Below are 13,041 nucleotides of genomic sequence, written 5' to 3'. Positions count from 1 at the left end.
CACTTCTTGATGCAAAATCAAAAAGACCCATCTAAGAAGCGGAGCTGTCCACTATGAAACGGGTTGCGTGGCGAAGTGAGATTCTTGTTCTGATGGTATTCAAGCAAATGGTGAACGACCACAACTACTTGATCCCAAGCGGAATGGGGAGTTTAACAGAGTGGCTCTCCCAGCCAGTGTCCTTTCGGTTACCAAGTAAGAGTGACCTTCTCGCGGCAGCTCAGGTTAGGTGGGGTTTCTGGAGAGAAGTCAGCTCTCACTGGACCCAAGGGAAACCCGAGCAACTTGGCTGCGGAACGGGGGTGGGGGGTGGGGGGTGGGGCGTGGGGAGGGGATGAGATCAGCTCCAGGCCAGCCCCACTGTGGTGACTCGGCTCTCAGCTCTGATTCTGGTGTTTTTTAGTTCATATTCTTTCCCAAGAATCTGGAAGGCCATTGGCAAGACTTTGGATTTGGCTTCCTCTGAGTCAGGCGTTCAGTCCTGGTTCAATCAGTGGTGGTCATGGGGGTGGAGTGTCATGATTCAAACATAAGAGCATGGTGACAGAGACATCCATGCTGTGGGGGTAAAAATTCTCAGAAAAGTTGGGAGGGGCAGACACCCTCAAAATGATGGTTAGGGTCCTGTCCAAACTCAGGGCTCACTCATTCTGAGTCAAAAATAATTCCAAGCAGATGATGTTTTTCATGGGGTTATAAAGAGGTCAGGACTGATTCCTATTCAACTGAAGGTGTACACTTGAATTAAAGTGAGGGGACGGGAGCCCTAGCTGGTTTGTTCAGAGAATAGAGCATCGGCCTGCAGACCAAAGGGTCCCGGGTTCGATTCTGGTCAAGGGCATGTACCTCGGTTGCAGGCTCCTCCCCAGCCCGGGCCCTGATCATGGTGCATGCAGGAGGCAATCAATTGATGTGATTCCCTCACATCGATGTTTCTCTCTGTCTTTCCCTCTCTTTTCCACTCTCTCTAAAAATCAATGGAAAAATATCCTTGGGTGAGGATTAAAAAAAAAAAAGTAAGTGAGGGGACAGGAGAGGTGAGGGCAAGGCCGTGGGAAGAAGTGGTGAGAAGGGAGTAGACATAGCCCACTGGGCAACCCACAGGCCTTGGCAGTTTGCCTACTGAGACACACAGTGTGTGGGACAGAACCACCCACTGGCTGAATTGCAAGTTACACTCCACCTATGTCAATGCAGATTTTTCCCATGCAGTTTTAAAATTAACTTTTAAATTTTAGAATAGTTTTACATTTTCAATAGGCTAGGCAAATAATACAGTTTCTATATAGCCCACACCCAGTTTCCTCTGTTGTTCATATCCTACATGACGATGGTACACTCTCACAACTAACAAACCGATATTAATATGTTACTAACTAAATGCCATACTTAATTTGGATTTCATCAGTTTTCCACTGATGTCAATTTTTTCCATTTCAGGATCCCATTCAAAGTACCCATATAAGTTTCCCAGGGCTGCCAGAACAAATTACCACAAACGTAGTGGCTTAAAACAATCAAGATGTATTCTCTCACAATTCTGGAGGCCGGAAGTCGAAAACCTGTAGGGCGTCTCCATCTGAATCCTTCCACATCTCCTCCAGCTTCTGGCGGCTCCTGGCTTCCCACGTGGAGTTATGCCTTCGAGCGGATGACTCCAGTCTCTGCTTCCATCTCTTCATGGCCTTCATTGTACGCTCGGTGCCTGTCTCAAATCGCCCTCTCCCTTCTCTTATAAATCATTGGATTTAGGGCTCACCCTACATTCAGGATTATCTCATCCTGCAATACTTAGCTTAATTGCACCTGTAAGACCCTATTTCCAAGTGAATTCACATTCACAGGTACCGAGGTTAGGATTTGGACATATTTTTGGGGGACACAATTCGATTCCTTATAACATCACATTACACTCCGTCTCCTATGATGGTGCATACGCTGTTGGCTCTGAGAGAAGGTGCGATTCAATTCCACGAGCATTTACCCAGCACATTTTCTGGGCCCAGCACTGGGCTGGGTACTGTGAGAGGTACTAGGTACTGGGTACTGAGCCCTGTCTTCCCGGGGCTTACAGTCTTCTGGGAATGACACCAGCCATGTGCTGAGTGAGCAGGGAGGGAGTCCAGGGAAGGAGGGAAGGAGGGCAGGGGGCCCGTAGACAGCTCATGACCCCACAATCATGCAGGAAAGGGACCAGGGTCCAATGCTGGGAGACAGCTGCGCAGTCCACAAGAGCAGGATGTCCCGTGATGGCCCGAGGGGAGTTGGGGAAGGATAGGGGCAAAGTGGGGGACTGCAAAGAGCAAGGCAAGGATCTGGCCACGGGGTAAGAGAATCAGGCCCAGACGCCACTATACAGAGCTAAGTGGAAGCACTTCTACCCTAAGGTCAGGGACCCCAGGCTAGCCTGTGGGGCTTGCAAGGAGCAAAGCCAATGTTGTCCAGTAAAACACTGACACTGAGGGAGCAGAAGCAGCACCTGGCGGACTGGGACTGAGCAGGTGAGTGCTGATGATGAACATAGATGCCAAAATCCTCAACAAAATTTTAGCAAATCGGATCCAGCAGTACATCAGAAAGATCATACACCATGACCAAGTAGGATTTATCCCAGGGATGCAAGGATGGTATAATATCCACAAATCAATAAACGTGATACATCACATAAACAAATTGAAAGAAAAAAACCACATAGTCATATCAATTGATGCAGAAAAAGCATTTGACAAAATCCAACACCCATTTTTTTTTAAAAAATATATTTTATTGATTTTTTTACAGAGAGGAAGGGAGAGAGATAGAGAGTTAGAAACATCGATGAGAGAGAAACATCGATCAGCCACCTCCTGCACATCTCCCACCGGGGATGTGCCCGCAACCCAGGTACATGCCCTTGACCGGAATCGAACCTGGGACGTTTCAGTCCGCAGGCCGACGCTCTATCCACTGAGCCAAACCAGTTTCGGCGCCAACACCCATTTTTGATAAAAACTCTCAGCAAGGTGGGAATAGAAGGATCATACCTCAACATAATAAAAGCCATATATGACAAACCCACAGCCAACATCATACTCAGTGGACAAAAACTAAAACCATTTCCCCTAAGAACAGGAACAAGACAGGGATGCCCACTCTCACCACTCCTGTTCGACATAGTACTGGAAGTATTAGCCATTGCGATTAGACAAGAAGAAGAAATAAAAGGCATCCAAATTGGAAAAGAAGAAGTAATACTGTCCTTATTTGCAGATGACATGATATTGTACATAAAAACCCTAAAGACTCCATCAAAAAACTATTAGACTTAATAAATGTATTCGGCAATGTAGCAGGATACAAAATTAACACCAAGAAATCTATGGCATTTCTATACACCAATAGTGAACCTACAGAAAGAGAGACTAAAAAAGCAATCCCATTTACCATTGCACCAAAAAAATTAAGCTACCTAGGAATAAACTTAACCAAAGAGGTAAAAGACCTCTACTCAGAAAACTACAGGACGTTGAAAAAAGAGATAGAGGAAGACATAAACAGATGGAAGAACATACCATGTTCATGGATTGGTAGAATCAACATCATTAAAATGTCCATAATACCCAAAGCAATCTATAAATTCAACACACTTCCCATTAAAATACCAACGGCATATTTCACAGACCTAGAATGAACTCTCCAAAAATTCATCTGGAATAAAAAAAGACCCCGAATAGCTGCAGCGATACTGAGAAAGAAGAACAAAGTAGGTGGGATCTCCATACCAGATATCAAGCTGTATTACAAAGCCACTGTTCTCAAAACTGCCTGGTACTGGCATAAGAACAGACATATAGATCAATGGAATAGAATAGAGAGCCCAGAAATCGACCCAAACCAATATGCTCAATTAATATTTGACAAAGGAGGCAAGAACATATAATGGAGTCAAGACAGTCTCTTCAATAAATGGTGTTGGGAAAATTGGACAGATACATGCAAAAAAATGAAACTAGACCACCAACTTACACCATACACAAAAATAAACTCAAAATGGATAAAGGACTTAAATGTAAGACGGGAAACCATAAAAATAGTAGAGGAATCCAAAGGCAACAAAATCTCAGACATAAGCCAAAGCAATTTCTTCACCGATACAGCTCCTAGGGCATTGGAAACTAAAGAGAAAATAAACAAATTGGACTATATCAAAATAAAAAGCTTCTGCACAGCAAAAGAAACCATCAACAAAACAACAAGAAAGCCCACCGCATGGAAGAACATATTTGCCAATGTTATCACCGATAAGGCTTTAATCTCCATCATTTATAGGGAACTCATAAAACTTAACAAAAGGAAGATAAACAATCCAATCAAAAAATGGGCAAAGGACCTAAATAGACACTTTTCAAAAGAGGACATTCAGAAAGCCATGAGGCATATGAAAACATGCTCAAAGTCACTAATCATCAGAGATGCAAATCAAAACAACAATGAGGTGCCATTCTGACAGTGCTGTAGAGGATGTGGAGAAAAAGGAACCCTCTTGCACTGCTGGTGGGAATGCAGACTGGTGCAGCCACTATGGAAGACAGTATGGAGTTTCCTCAAAAAGTTAAAACTGTGGTACATCTACACGATGGAATACTATGCTGCTGTAAAAAAGAAGGAACTCTTACCATTTGCAACAGCATGGATGGAACTGGAGAGCATTATGCTAAGTGAAATAAGCCAGTCAATGAAAGAAAAATACCACATGATCTCACTCATTTATGGATAATTAAGACCATTACAAACTGATAAAAAAAAATAGATACAGAGGCAGAGCACCATCTAACAGACTGTCAAACTACAGCAGGAAGGCCAGGGAGGGTTGAGGGGGTGGGTAAGAGATTAACCGAAGGACTTGTATGCATGCATATAAGCATAACCAATGGACACAAGACACCGGGGGGTATGGGAGGCTAGGGGAAGGTCAAGGGGAGGAAAAAAAAGGAGACATATATAATAACTCCTTGTAATACTTTAAGCAATAAAACAATAAAAAAAAAACCCCTGTCTAACTTTATTTAGCCTAGTGTTTCCCAAACCTAGTGGACCATGGAAGTTCTGGACACCTTGTGGGAGTGTTCCACAGGACACCAGTTTGGGAAGTGCAATGAAGGAAGGCAGTGGGGAGTCTGTGGAAGTAGGGGAAGGGGCCTTCAGGAGAAACCATGGTCAGAGGTAAGCCTCAGTAAGCCCCATGTGCCAGAGAAGAGGGAAGATGGGGGCCTAGATGCCAGGGGCAAGTGGCCATAAGAGAAGGAAAGGGTGCGTGGGAGAGATCCATGGTAGGAAGGGACTAAAAAGACCAGGGTGCTGTTGGATGTGGAGGGGAGAACAGAGAAGGCAGACTCCGCCCACTCACGCCACTGCTCCCTCCCAGTGGGCTTTCCCGAGGACAGGCCTGGAGAGGGAAAGGTGGGGTCAGCTGCCTCCTGGGGAAGAACAGCCCCCAGAAGGCACCAAGTCATGCTGCCCCACTATGGACAGATTGTGTTGTTGTAAAATCGGCAGCAGTTGTCCAGGCTGAACTCCGGGCTGGTGCTGAAAGAAAGCAAAAGCTTGTCTGACCCCCAGCACTGGCTCTGCTGGCCCCTACAGGCTGTGCAACCCTGGAAAAGTTGCTCCATGTCTCTGGTCCATCTTTCTTCCCCAAATTTGGTCCTCAAGCCCCACTTCCTCCTCCCCTGGCCACATCAACCACGGCCATGACCTTTCTATTCCTTGCCCAGGTGCCCATGGCGTCCCCTGGCCCTCACCTCTGAAAGGCCTTGCGGCAGCACTGGTACACATCAAAGCTGGTGCTGCTGAGGGTTGTGTTCAGGAGGCTCGTACAGTTGACCTCGGCCTCCCTGGGCACATAGAGGATCCCTGTGCAGAGAAAGCAGATGGCAAGCAGGGTCTATCCCCTCACTTCCCACCCTCAGGGACTTCCGAAAAGTCCAGAGCCCCAGTGCCCAGCCCAGTGAGAAATCAGGGCTCTGCCAGGCAGGGACTCACCTGCCACACAGGCGTTCATCAGGGATACACAGGCCCCTGTGAAGAGTGCCCGCAGCACGATCTGGGAGAAGTCGCTCTTCCGTTGGGGGACCATGGAGGCTGCAAGGGGACAGGAATGCTCAGGGCCAGGACGCCGAGGGCCTCTCTGCCCACGCTCTGCACCGCTGCTGCGTCTGCTGACTCCCCTTTCTCTTCTAGGCAGCCAGGGATGGACACTGTCCTCCTGACACTGGCTGAGTTTGGGAGTCCTTGGCCTGACTTGGGCCACTAGGTAGCACCCCACACCTCTCCACACACCTCACCGGAGGCAGATGTAGGAAAAGAACCTGTGTCTGGAGTCAGGTGGGCCTGGGATTAAATACAGGCCTAGCCATTGGCCAGCTGTGTGACTTAGGCTATCACTTCACTTCTCCACGAATCCGTGTCCTCCTCTGTAAAATGGGGTGGTTACAAGCCCAGGCAGGGGGACTGCGAAGAGTAGAAGGAAGGGGTTTCTGCAGAGAGCTGAGAGCTGGGCAGAGCCTGCCTCCCTGGGTGCCCAAGCCTGCCTGTCCACTGGGAGTGGGAAATGGCAGGCCAGGGTCTTAGGAGAGAGACCAGCACCGTGCTTCCGGTCCCTCGCCAGATCCCAGAGCCAGGCTCGGCCTGGGCTGCACCCAGAAGCCAAGAAATCATGGAATTCCTGGGCTGGGAGGAACCTCCATGGCCATCTCATTCAGGCCTCTCCTTAGACAAAGACAGGGAACTGAGACCTACAGGTCCCCAGGAAGTTGTTTCATAGCCGGGACTAGAGCCCAGGTCCCCGACAGTCCAGGATGCCCGGGATGCCCCCCAAGACTCACCCAGGCCTCCCAGCATGATGCCAATGGAGCTGAGGTTGGCAAATCCACACAGGGCGTATGTCGTGAGGATTTCTGCTCGGACCTGGAATTACAGAGGATGAGTGAGGAGGGGCTCCCTCAGACGGGATGGGAGCACCCTACACCACCCGGCTCCCTGGCCTTCACATCACCCACTTGCTCTGTGTGTTTTTTTAAGATATATTTTTATTGATTTCAAAGAGGAAGGGAGACAGAGAGATAAAAACGTCAATGGTGAGAAAGAATCATTGATTGGCTGCCTCCTGTACACCCTACACTGGGGATTGAGCCCATAACCCTGGCATGTGCCCCTACCAGGAATGGAACCTCGACCTCCTAGTTCATAGGTGGATGCTCAGCCACTGAGTTACACCTGCTGGGCTGTTCTGTGTCTTTGACCTTGGGAATACTCGGTGCTGCCCTGCCAGGCCTTGCACACCCACCTCTAAGTCAGGTCAAGCTGCACCACCTCAGGCGCCCTTTGCTCTGCTCAGCTTAATCACCAGCCCTTCTGGACGTGATTCAGGCGGGCTCAGTCCTACCAAGCTCTGCACCCAGGGGGCACTTGGGTGATTGGCCCCTTCCCAACACTCTACAGTCTTGCACTCCTGACTCCTGTGGACTCTTCTGCTGAGAACTCTGAGGGTGGAGGGATTGTGGCCTCGTGAAGAGAATGAGGGACGTGGAACCCAACCAACTTGGGTTCCAGGCTTGTCCCCAGGTATGATCAGGTTGAGCAAGGCAATAGCCTCTTTATGTTTTCGTTCCTCCGTCTGGAGGGTGGGGAAGACAGTACCAGCTTGGAAGGATCATACCATCTATGGGAAACACCAGGCACACAGTACAAGTTTAAGCAAGGTAATTCTTCTCTTTTGCTCTGCACAGTTACTTAATTTTCCGGAAAGAGGTGTTTTGAGTCAAAATGCAACAATTTGAGAGGAGGGGACAGGGATTGGCTTAGACCCATACTTCATATCATATAAAAAAATAAATTCTAGATCATTGAAGTAGATAAATACTGATATTTTAAACAGCAAATAATGCAAACTATAGGATAATTATTATAGTTCCAATGCAGTGTTATCACTCTCATTTTGGAGAGGGGAAAGCCGAGCCTCAGAGTGGTTAGGTAACTGAGGAAGTTCACACAGCAAGAATGCGGCTGTGTCAGAATTTGAACTCAGTTCTGCCTTCAGAGCTCATGCTTTTAACAACACCATGACGTCCCAGAAATTTAACACTTAGCAGATTTCTGGAATGGAGAAAACTAAGTTTAGAAATACTAGAAGAAATCCCAAAGGAAAAGATTTGGTGTAAAATGTGTGATAAAAGAAAAATCACTGAATACAAAATAAAGTGGGGGGGGGGAGACAAATATATGTAGACAATGTAACAGAAAACGGTTAATGTCTTTATACCATAAAGAGTTTATTAAAATTAATATAAAATATATAGCCCTAGCAGTCAGTGATGGCGAACCTTTTGAGCTCGGCGTGTCAGCATTTTGAAAAACCCTAACTTAACTCTGGCGCCGTGTCATATATAGAAATTTTTTGATATTTGCAACCATAGTAAAACAAAGACTTATATTTTTGATATTTATTTTATATATTTAAATGCCATTTAACAAAGAAAAATCGACCAAAAAAATGAGTTCGCGTGTCACCTCTGACATGCATGTCATGGGTTTGCCATTACTGCCCTGGCTGGTTTGACTCAGTGAATAGAGTGTCCGCCTATAGACTGAAGGGTTCCGGGTTCGATTCTGATCAAGGGCACATGCCCAGGGTTGCGGGCTTGATCCCCAGTAGGGGGCGTGCAGGAGACAGCCTATCAGTGATTCTCTCTCATCATTGATGTTTCTATCTCTCTCTCCCTTTCCCTTCCTCTTTGAAAGGATATATACATATATATATATACATATACATATATACATATATATATACATATATATATATTCATATATACTTTTTAAAAAACAGACTTAAAAAAATAATAAATATTAAGACTCCTGCATCCTGCTTGCTCACCTATAGTTACCCTCCATATAGCAGCCCAAGTACTCTTAAAATGTGAAATGTCAAATTGTCAGTAATATCCTACTTCTCCTTGGCCTGTGCCACTGTCTTTTATGATTACCACCTTCTCTACCTGCACTCTCTCCTCTCAGTTCTCTAAACAAGTGCTTTTCAACCTCAGGGCCTTTGCACATACCTCTTTCCCGGGAATGCTTTGCCCAGCTTCTCCTGGCCCCCTCTCCTCCCTCCAAGTCTTGGCCTAAATTCCATATTGCAGAGAGTCCTTTCCTGACCAGCCAATAAAGACCTCCCTCTCTCCCCCATTTCCTCCTGGTGTCTCCTTCATAAAACCATGAATTGTCGTTATTTTATTTTTTATTCTTTTGCTTTCTTTTGTTTTACCTGTGTCCTTCACTAGATGTAAGTTCCATGACACCAGGATCTGTCTGACTCCCCTTTCTATTCCTGGTACCTCACAGAATGCATGGCACCTCAGAAGTCTCAACAAATACTTGCTGAAGGACTGAAGTTCATGAAAAAATGACCCTGCTCTGGCTGGGTGGCTCAGTTGGTTGGAGCATCGTCCCATACACCAAAAGGTTGTGGGTTTGATTCCCGACCAGGGTACATACTTACCATACACCAAAAAGTTGCAGGTTCGATCCCCGGTCAGGGGGAGTGTGTGTGTGGGGGTAACAGATCAATGTTTCTCTCTCACATCGATGTTTCTCTCCCTCCCTTTCTCTCTCAAAAAATCAATAAACATATCTTCGGGTAAGGATTTTTTAAAATGGTCCTGAAGGAATGTACCATCCACTATCTCTACAGAAGAGAGTGAGAGAGGAGCTGAGGATGAGGAGTGAGAGGGAAACTGTCCTTTTACTCCACATAAAGTTTTTTTTAGAAAGAGTACATTCCTTTACAATTAAAAGACAAAACGAATATTTCATGTTAAAAGTTCCTAGTAACCCAAGAAACATAAATGAACACCATGAGCTATTATTTGCCCATTCAACTAGAACTTCTTTTTTTAAGAGGCGACTCAGTGCTGTTCAGTGTGTGGTGAAGGCGTTGCTCACAGGCACAGCTGGGGGTGATTTCAGTTGCTACAACCCTTTGGGAAAGTTACTGGCAGCAACCACAGGACTCACGCCCTTTGACTGAGTCATCCCACATCTGGAAAAGCTCCTGAGGGAATGATCGGAGAGCAGGGAAAAGTTCTGTAAACAAACCTATCCCCTTCAGCATTGTGCATGATCGCCAAATAACGGAATTCACCTTAACTGATGACAAATCAATATCGTTTTTGATATGTGTAATGTGTGAGAATACAGATATCAAAAATGAAGCTTAGCCCTAGCTGGTCTGGCTCAGTGGATAGAGCGTCGGCCTGTGGACTGAAGGGTCCCTAACTCAATTCCAGTCAAGGGCACATGCCTGGGTTGTGGGCTTGATTCCAAGTGGGAGGTGTGCAGGAGGCAGCCGAACCATGATTCTCTCTCATCATTGATGTTTCTATCCCTCTCTCCCTCTCCCTTCCTCTCTGAATCAGTAAAAAATATATTTTTTTTTAAAAAATGAAGCTTAGCCCAGTCGGTGTGGCTCAGTGGTTGAGTGTTAACCTATGAACCAGGAGATCATGGTTTGATTCCTGGTCAGGGCACATGCCCGGGTTATAGGCTCAATCCCCAGTAGGAGATGTGCAGGAGGTAGCAATCAATGATTCTCTCTCATCATTGATGTTTCTCTCTCTCTCTATCTCTCTCCCTTCCTCTCTGAAATCAATACAAAAATATATATAGTATACTTTTTAAATGATGCTTATGTCATAATAGTAGGTGAGAAAAGCTGGCTACAATAGAGTTTGAATACTAAAATGAAAACTATACAAATTATCTTTAAAAGAATAGAAGAAACTGTATACAACAATAGCTATTATTTTAGGCTGGTGTGAGATTGGTAAATTTTCATTCCTGATGATGTGACATGGAGCTTGAACTCTTTTACAAAGGTTCATTTTATAGCTTTTATAGTTTTAAAAATAAATTTTAACAGAAAGAGCCAACCCCTGAACTGAATGCAATGTACTGACAGCGGCTGTAGTGGTAAGGTCTCCCTACTTCACCCTCAGGGCTCGCTGGAGGCTCATACCTATTCCTTCGGGGTAGATATAGCAGGTGTTACACCAGTTTTTCTAGAGAGGCAAGGAGCAGCGGCTGGCCCAAGGCCACACAGGATGGTAGCCCATCTACGGCCAGATCTCCCACATCTCCCACAAGGCTCCTTCCCCGCACCTCAGCCTCCTGAGGACCCAAGGTGATGGCCGTGAGGCCCGAAGCCGTCTTGGGCCCAGGGCAGTAGGATGTGGGAGGTGGAACACAGGGCCCATGGAACAGGAGGAGCAGCTGGGTCATGCTCCTGCCTCAGGGAGGGGACCGGACACTCACGGAGATCCACTGCTTCTCGCCATTGATCCACTCCTCAACCCCAGTAAGGCGGCGGTTCTTGTACTTGGAGAGCTTCTCATAGGCCACAAACTCATTCAGAAACAGCTTGATCCCCAGCAGCTCGGACACCACCGGGCAGTCCTCCCAGGCCACTCCCATTAAGAAAGCCACCGGCCGCAGGATGTAGGAGCAGATGAGCTGAGACACAAGGCAAGGGGAGCTGCTGGGACCCGGGCTGGCCTGGGCTCTGCTGAATGTCCACCACCACCCACTGCCCAGGACTGCCCCCTCCCCAGGCCATGCGGGTCGGCCGGGGCTGTACCTGAAAGCTGAGCCCCTGGATGTTCACCATGTGCCCCAGCCAGGAGAAGGTAGCATTGATGAAGTCCAGCACGGCCAGGAAGGCGATCAGGTTGGCCACGATGTTGGCAATGAGGTTCACAGAGATGGCGGCCCCGCTGCTGGCGGCTTCTAAGATGTTCTGAGCATCTCTGTTGTTGGGATCAAGAGTCATCTTATTGGCCTGACCCCACACACACAGCAAGGCCTCTCATCCTATGGCAGTGACGGCGAACCTTTTGAGCTCGGCGTGTCAGCATTTTGAAAAACCCTAACTTAACTCTGGTGCCGTGTCACATATAGAAATTTTTTGATGTTTGCAACCATAGTAAAACAAAGATTTATATTTTTGATATTTATTTTATATATTTAAATGCCATTTAACAAAGAAAAATCGACCAAAAAAATGAGTTTGCGTGTCACCTCTGACACGCGTGTCATAGGTTCGCCATCACTGTCCTATGGGGTCAGAAAAGAACCCTGGGCAATGTAGTTCAGAGCCGAAGGTCCTTGTTTTTTCCCTTTGACACACACAGAGAGAAGGGCTGGTCCCAGCACCAGAAGGAGACCCAGGTTTCCAGGGCAAAGCAGCCCACGACAGGAGCCACGAGCCACATGTGACTTCGGAGCACTTGAAAGGAGACTGCTCAGAGCTGAGGTGCGTGGTAAGTGGAAATCACACACTAGGTTTTTAGAGATTTAGTACCAAAATATTCAATATGAAAACAAATCATTTTATAAAAATGTTGAGAAGATAATATTTTGGATATATTGGGTTAATAAAGTATTTTATTAAACTCTCCTGCTTCTTTTTACTTTTTAAAAGACAGCGACCAGAAAATTCTAGATCATATTTCTATAGGACAGTGCTGCTCTCAACCTTCAGGGCGCTGTGAGCATACTGTATCCCCACGCTCATTTGTCAAAAGTGATATCTTTTCAAGATTTTTATTTATTTTTAAAATATATTTTGATGGATTTCAGAGAGGAAGAGAGAGGGAGAGAGAGATAGAAACATCAGTGATGAAAAACAATCATTGATTGCCTGCCTCCTACAGGCCCCCTACTGGGGATCGAGCCCACAACCTGGGTATGTGCCCTTGACCGGAATAGAAGCCAGGACCCTTCAGTCTGCAGGCCAACGCTCTATCCACCGTGCCAAACTAGCTAGGGCCCTTTTCAACATTTTTAAAGGATAGATGTTACTCAGCAGCTGTTAAGAACATGATGAAGAGGTGTTAGGAGGTGAGTGAGATCCGGGACAGCGCTCAGTAAGTGAATATGTGATTGACACACTGGTGGTCAGAGCTCAAGGTTTGTGGGGAAGGTGGCAAGACCCTCCTCACCACACAAGAC

General features: G+C 46.5%; 1 protein-coding gene across 3 annotated transcripts in view; it reads right to left on the bottom strand.

Annotated features, from left to right (window-relative positions):
* Positions 1 to 4,909: 4,909 nt before the first annotated feature.
* The window catches only part of SLC28A1 (solute carrier family 28 member 1), a 47,454-nt gene continuing 39,322 nt past the window's right edge, over positions 4,910 to 13,041 (bottom strand). For all 3 annotated transcript variants that reach the window (XM_036306275.1, XM_036306274.1, XM_036306276.1), the window contains exons 13-18: positions 11,669 to 11,837; positions 11,347 to 11,544; positions 6,864 to 6,945; positions 6,022 to 6,120; positions 5,781 to 5,892; positions 4,910 to 5,565 (exon numbers count right to left, since the gene is read on the bottom strand). In XM_036306275.1, the coding sequence (XP_036162168.1) occupies positions 5,502 to 5,565; positions 5,781 to 5,892; positions 6,022 to 6,120; positions 6,864 to 6,945; positions 11,347 to 11,544; positions 11,669 to 11,837 (724 nt within the window). In that variant the 3' untranslated portion in view covers positions 4,910 to 5,501. The remainder of the gene's footprint in view (positions 5,566 to 5,780; positions 5,893 to 6,021; positions 6,121 to 6,863; positions 6,946 to 11,346; positions 11,545 to 11,668; positions 11,838 to 13,041) is intronic.

Source organism: Myotis myotis, unplaced genomic scaffold, assembly GCF_014108235.1.
Source record: "Myotis myotis isolate mMyoMyo1 unplaced genomic scaffold, mMyoMyo1.p scaffold_m19_p_40, whole genome shotgun sequence".
Taxonomy (NCBI): domain Eukaryota; kingdom Metazoa; phylum Chordata; class Mammalia; order Chiroptera; family Vespertilionidae; genus Myotis; species Myotis myotis.
This window is presented reverse-complemented; position numbering and strand designations above follow the sequence as displayed.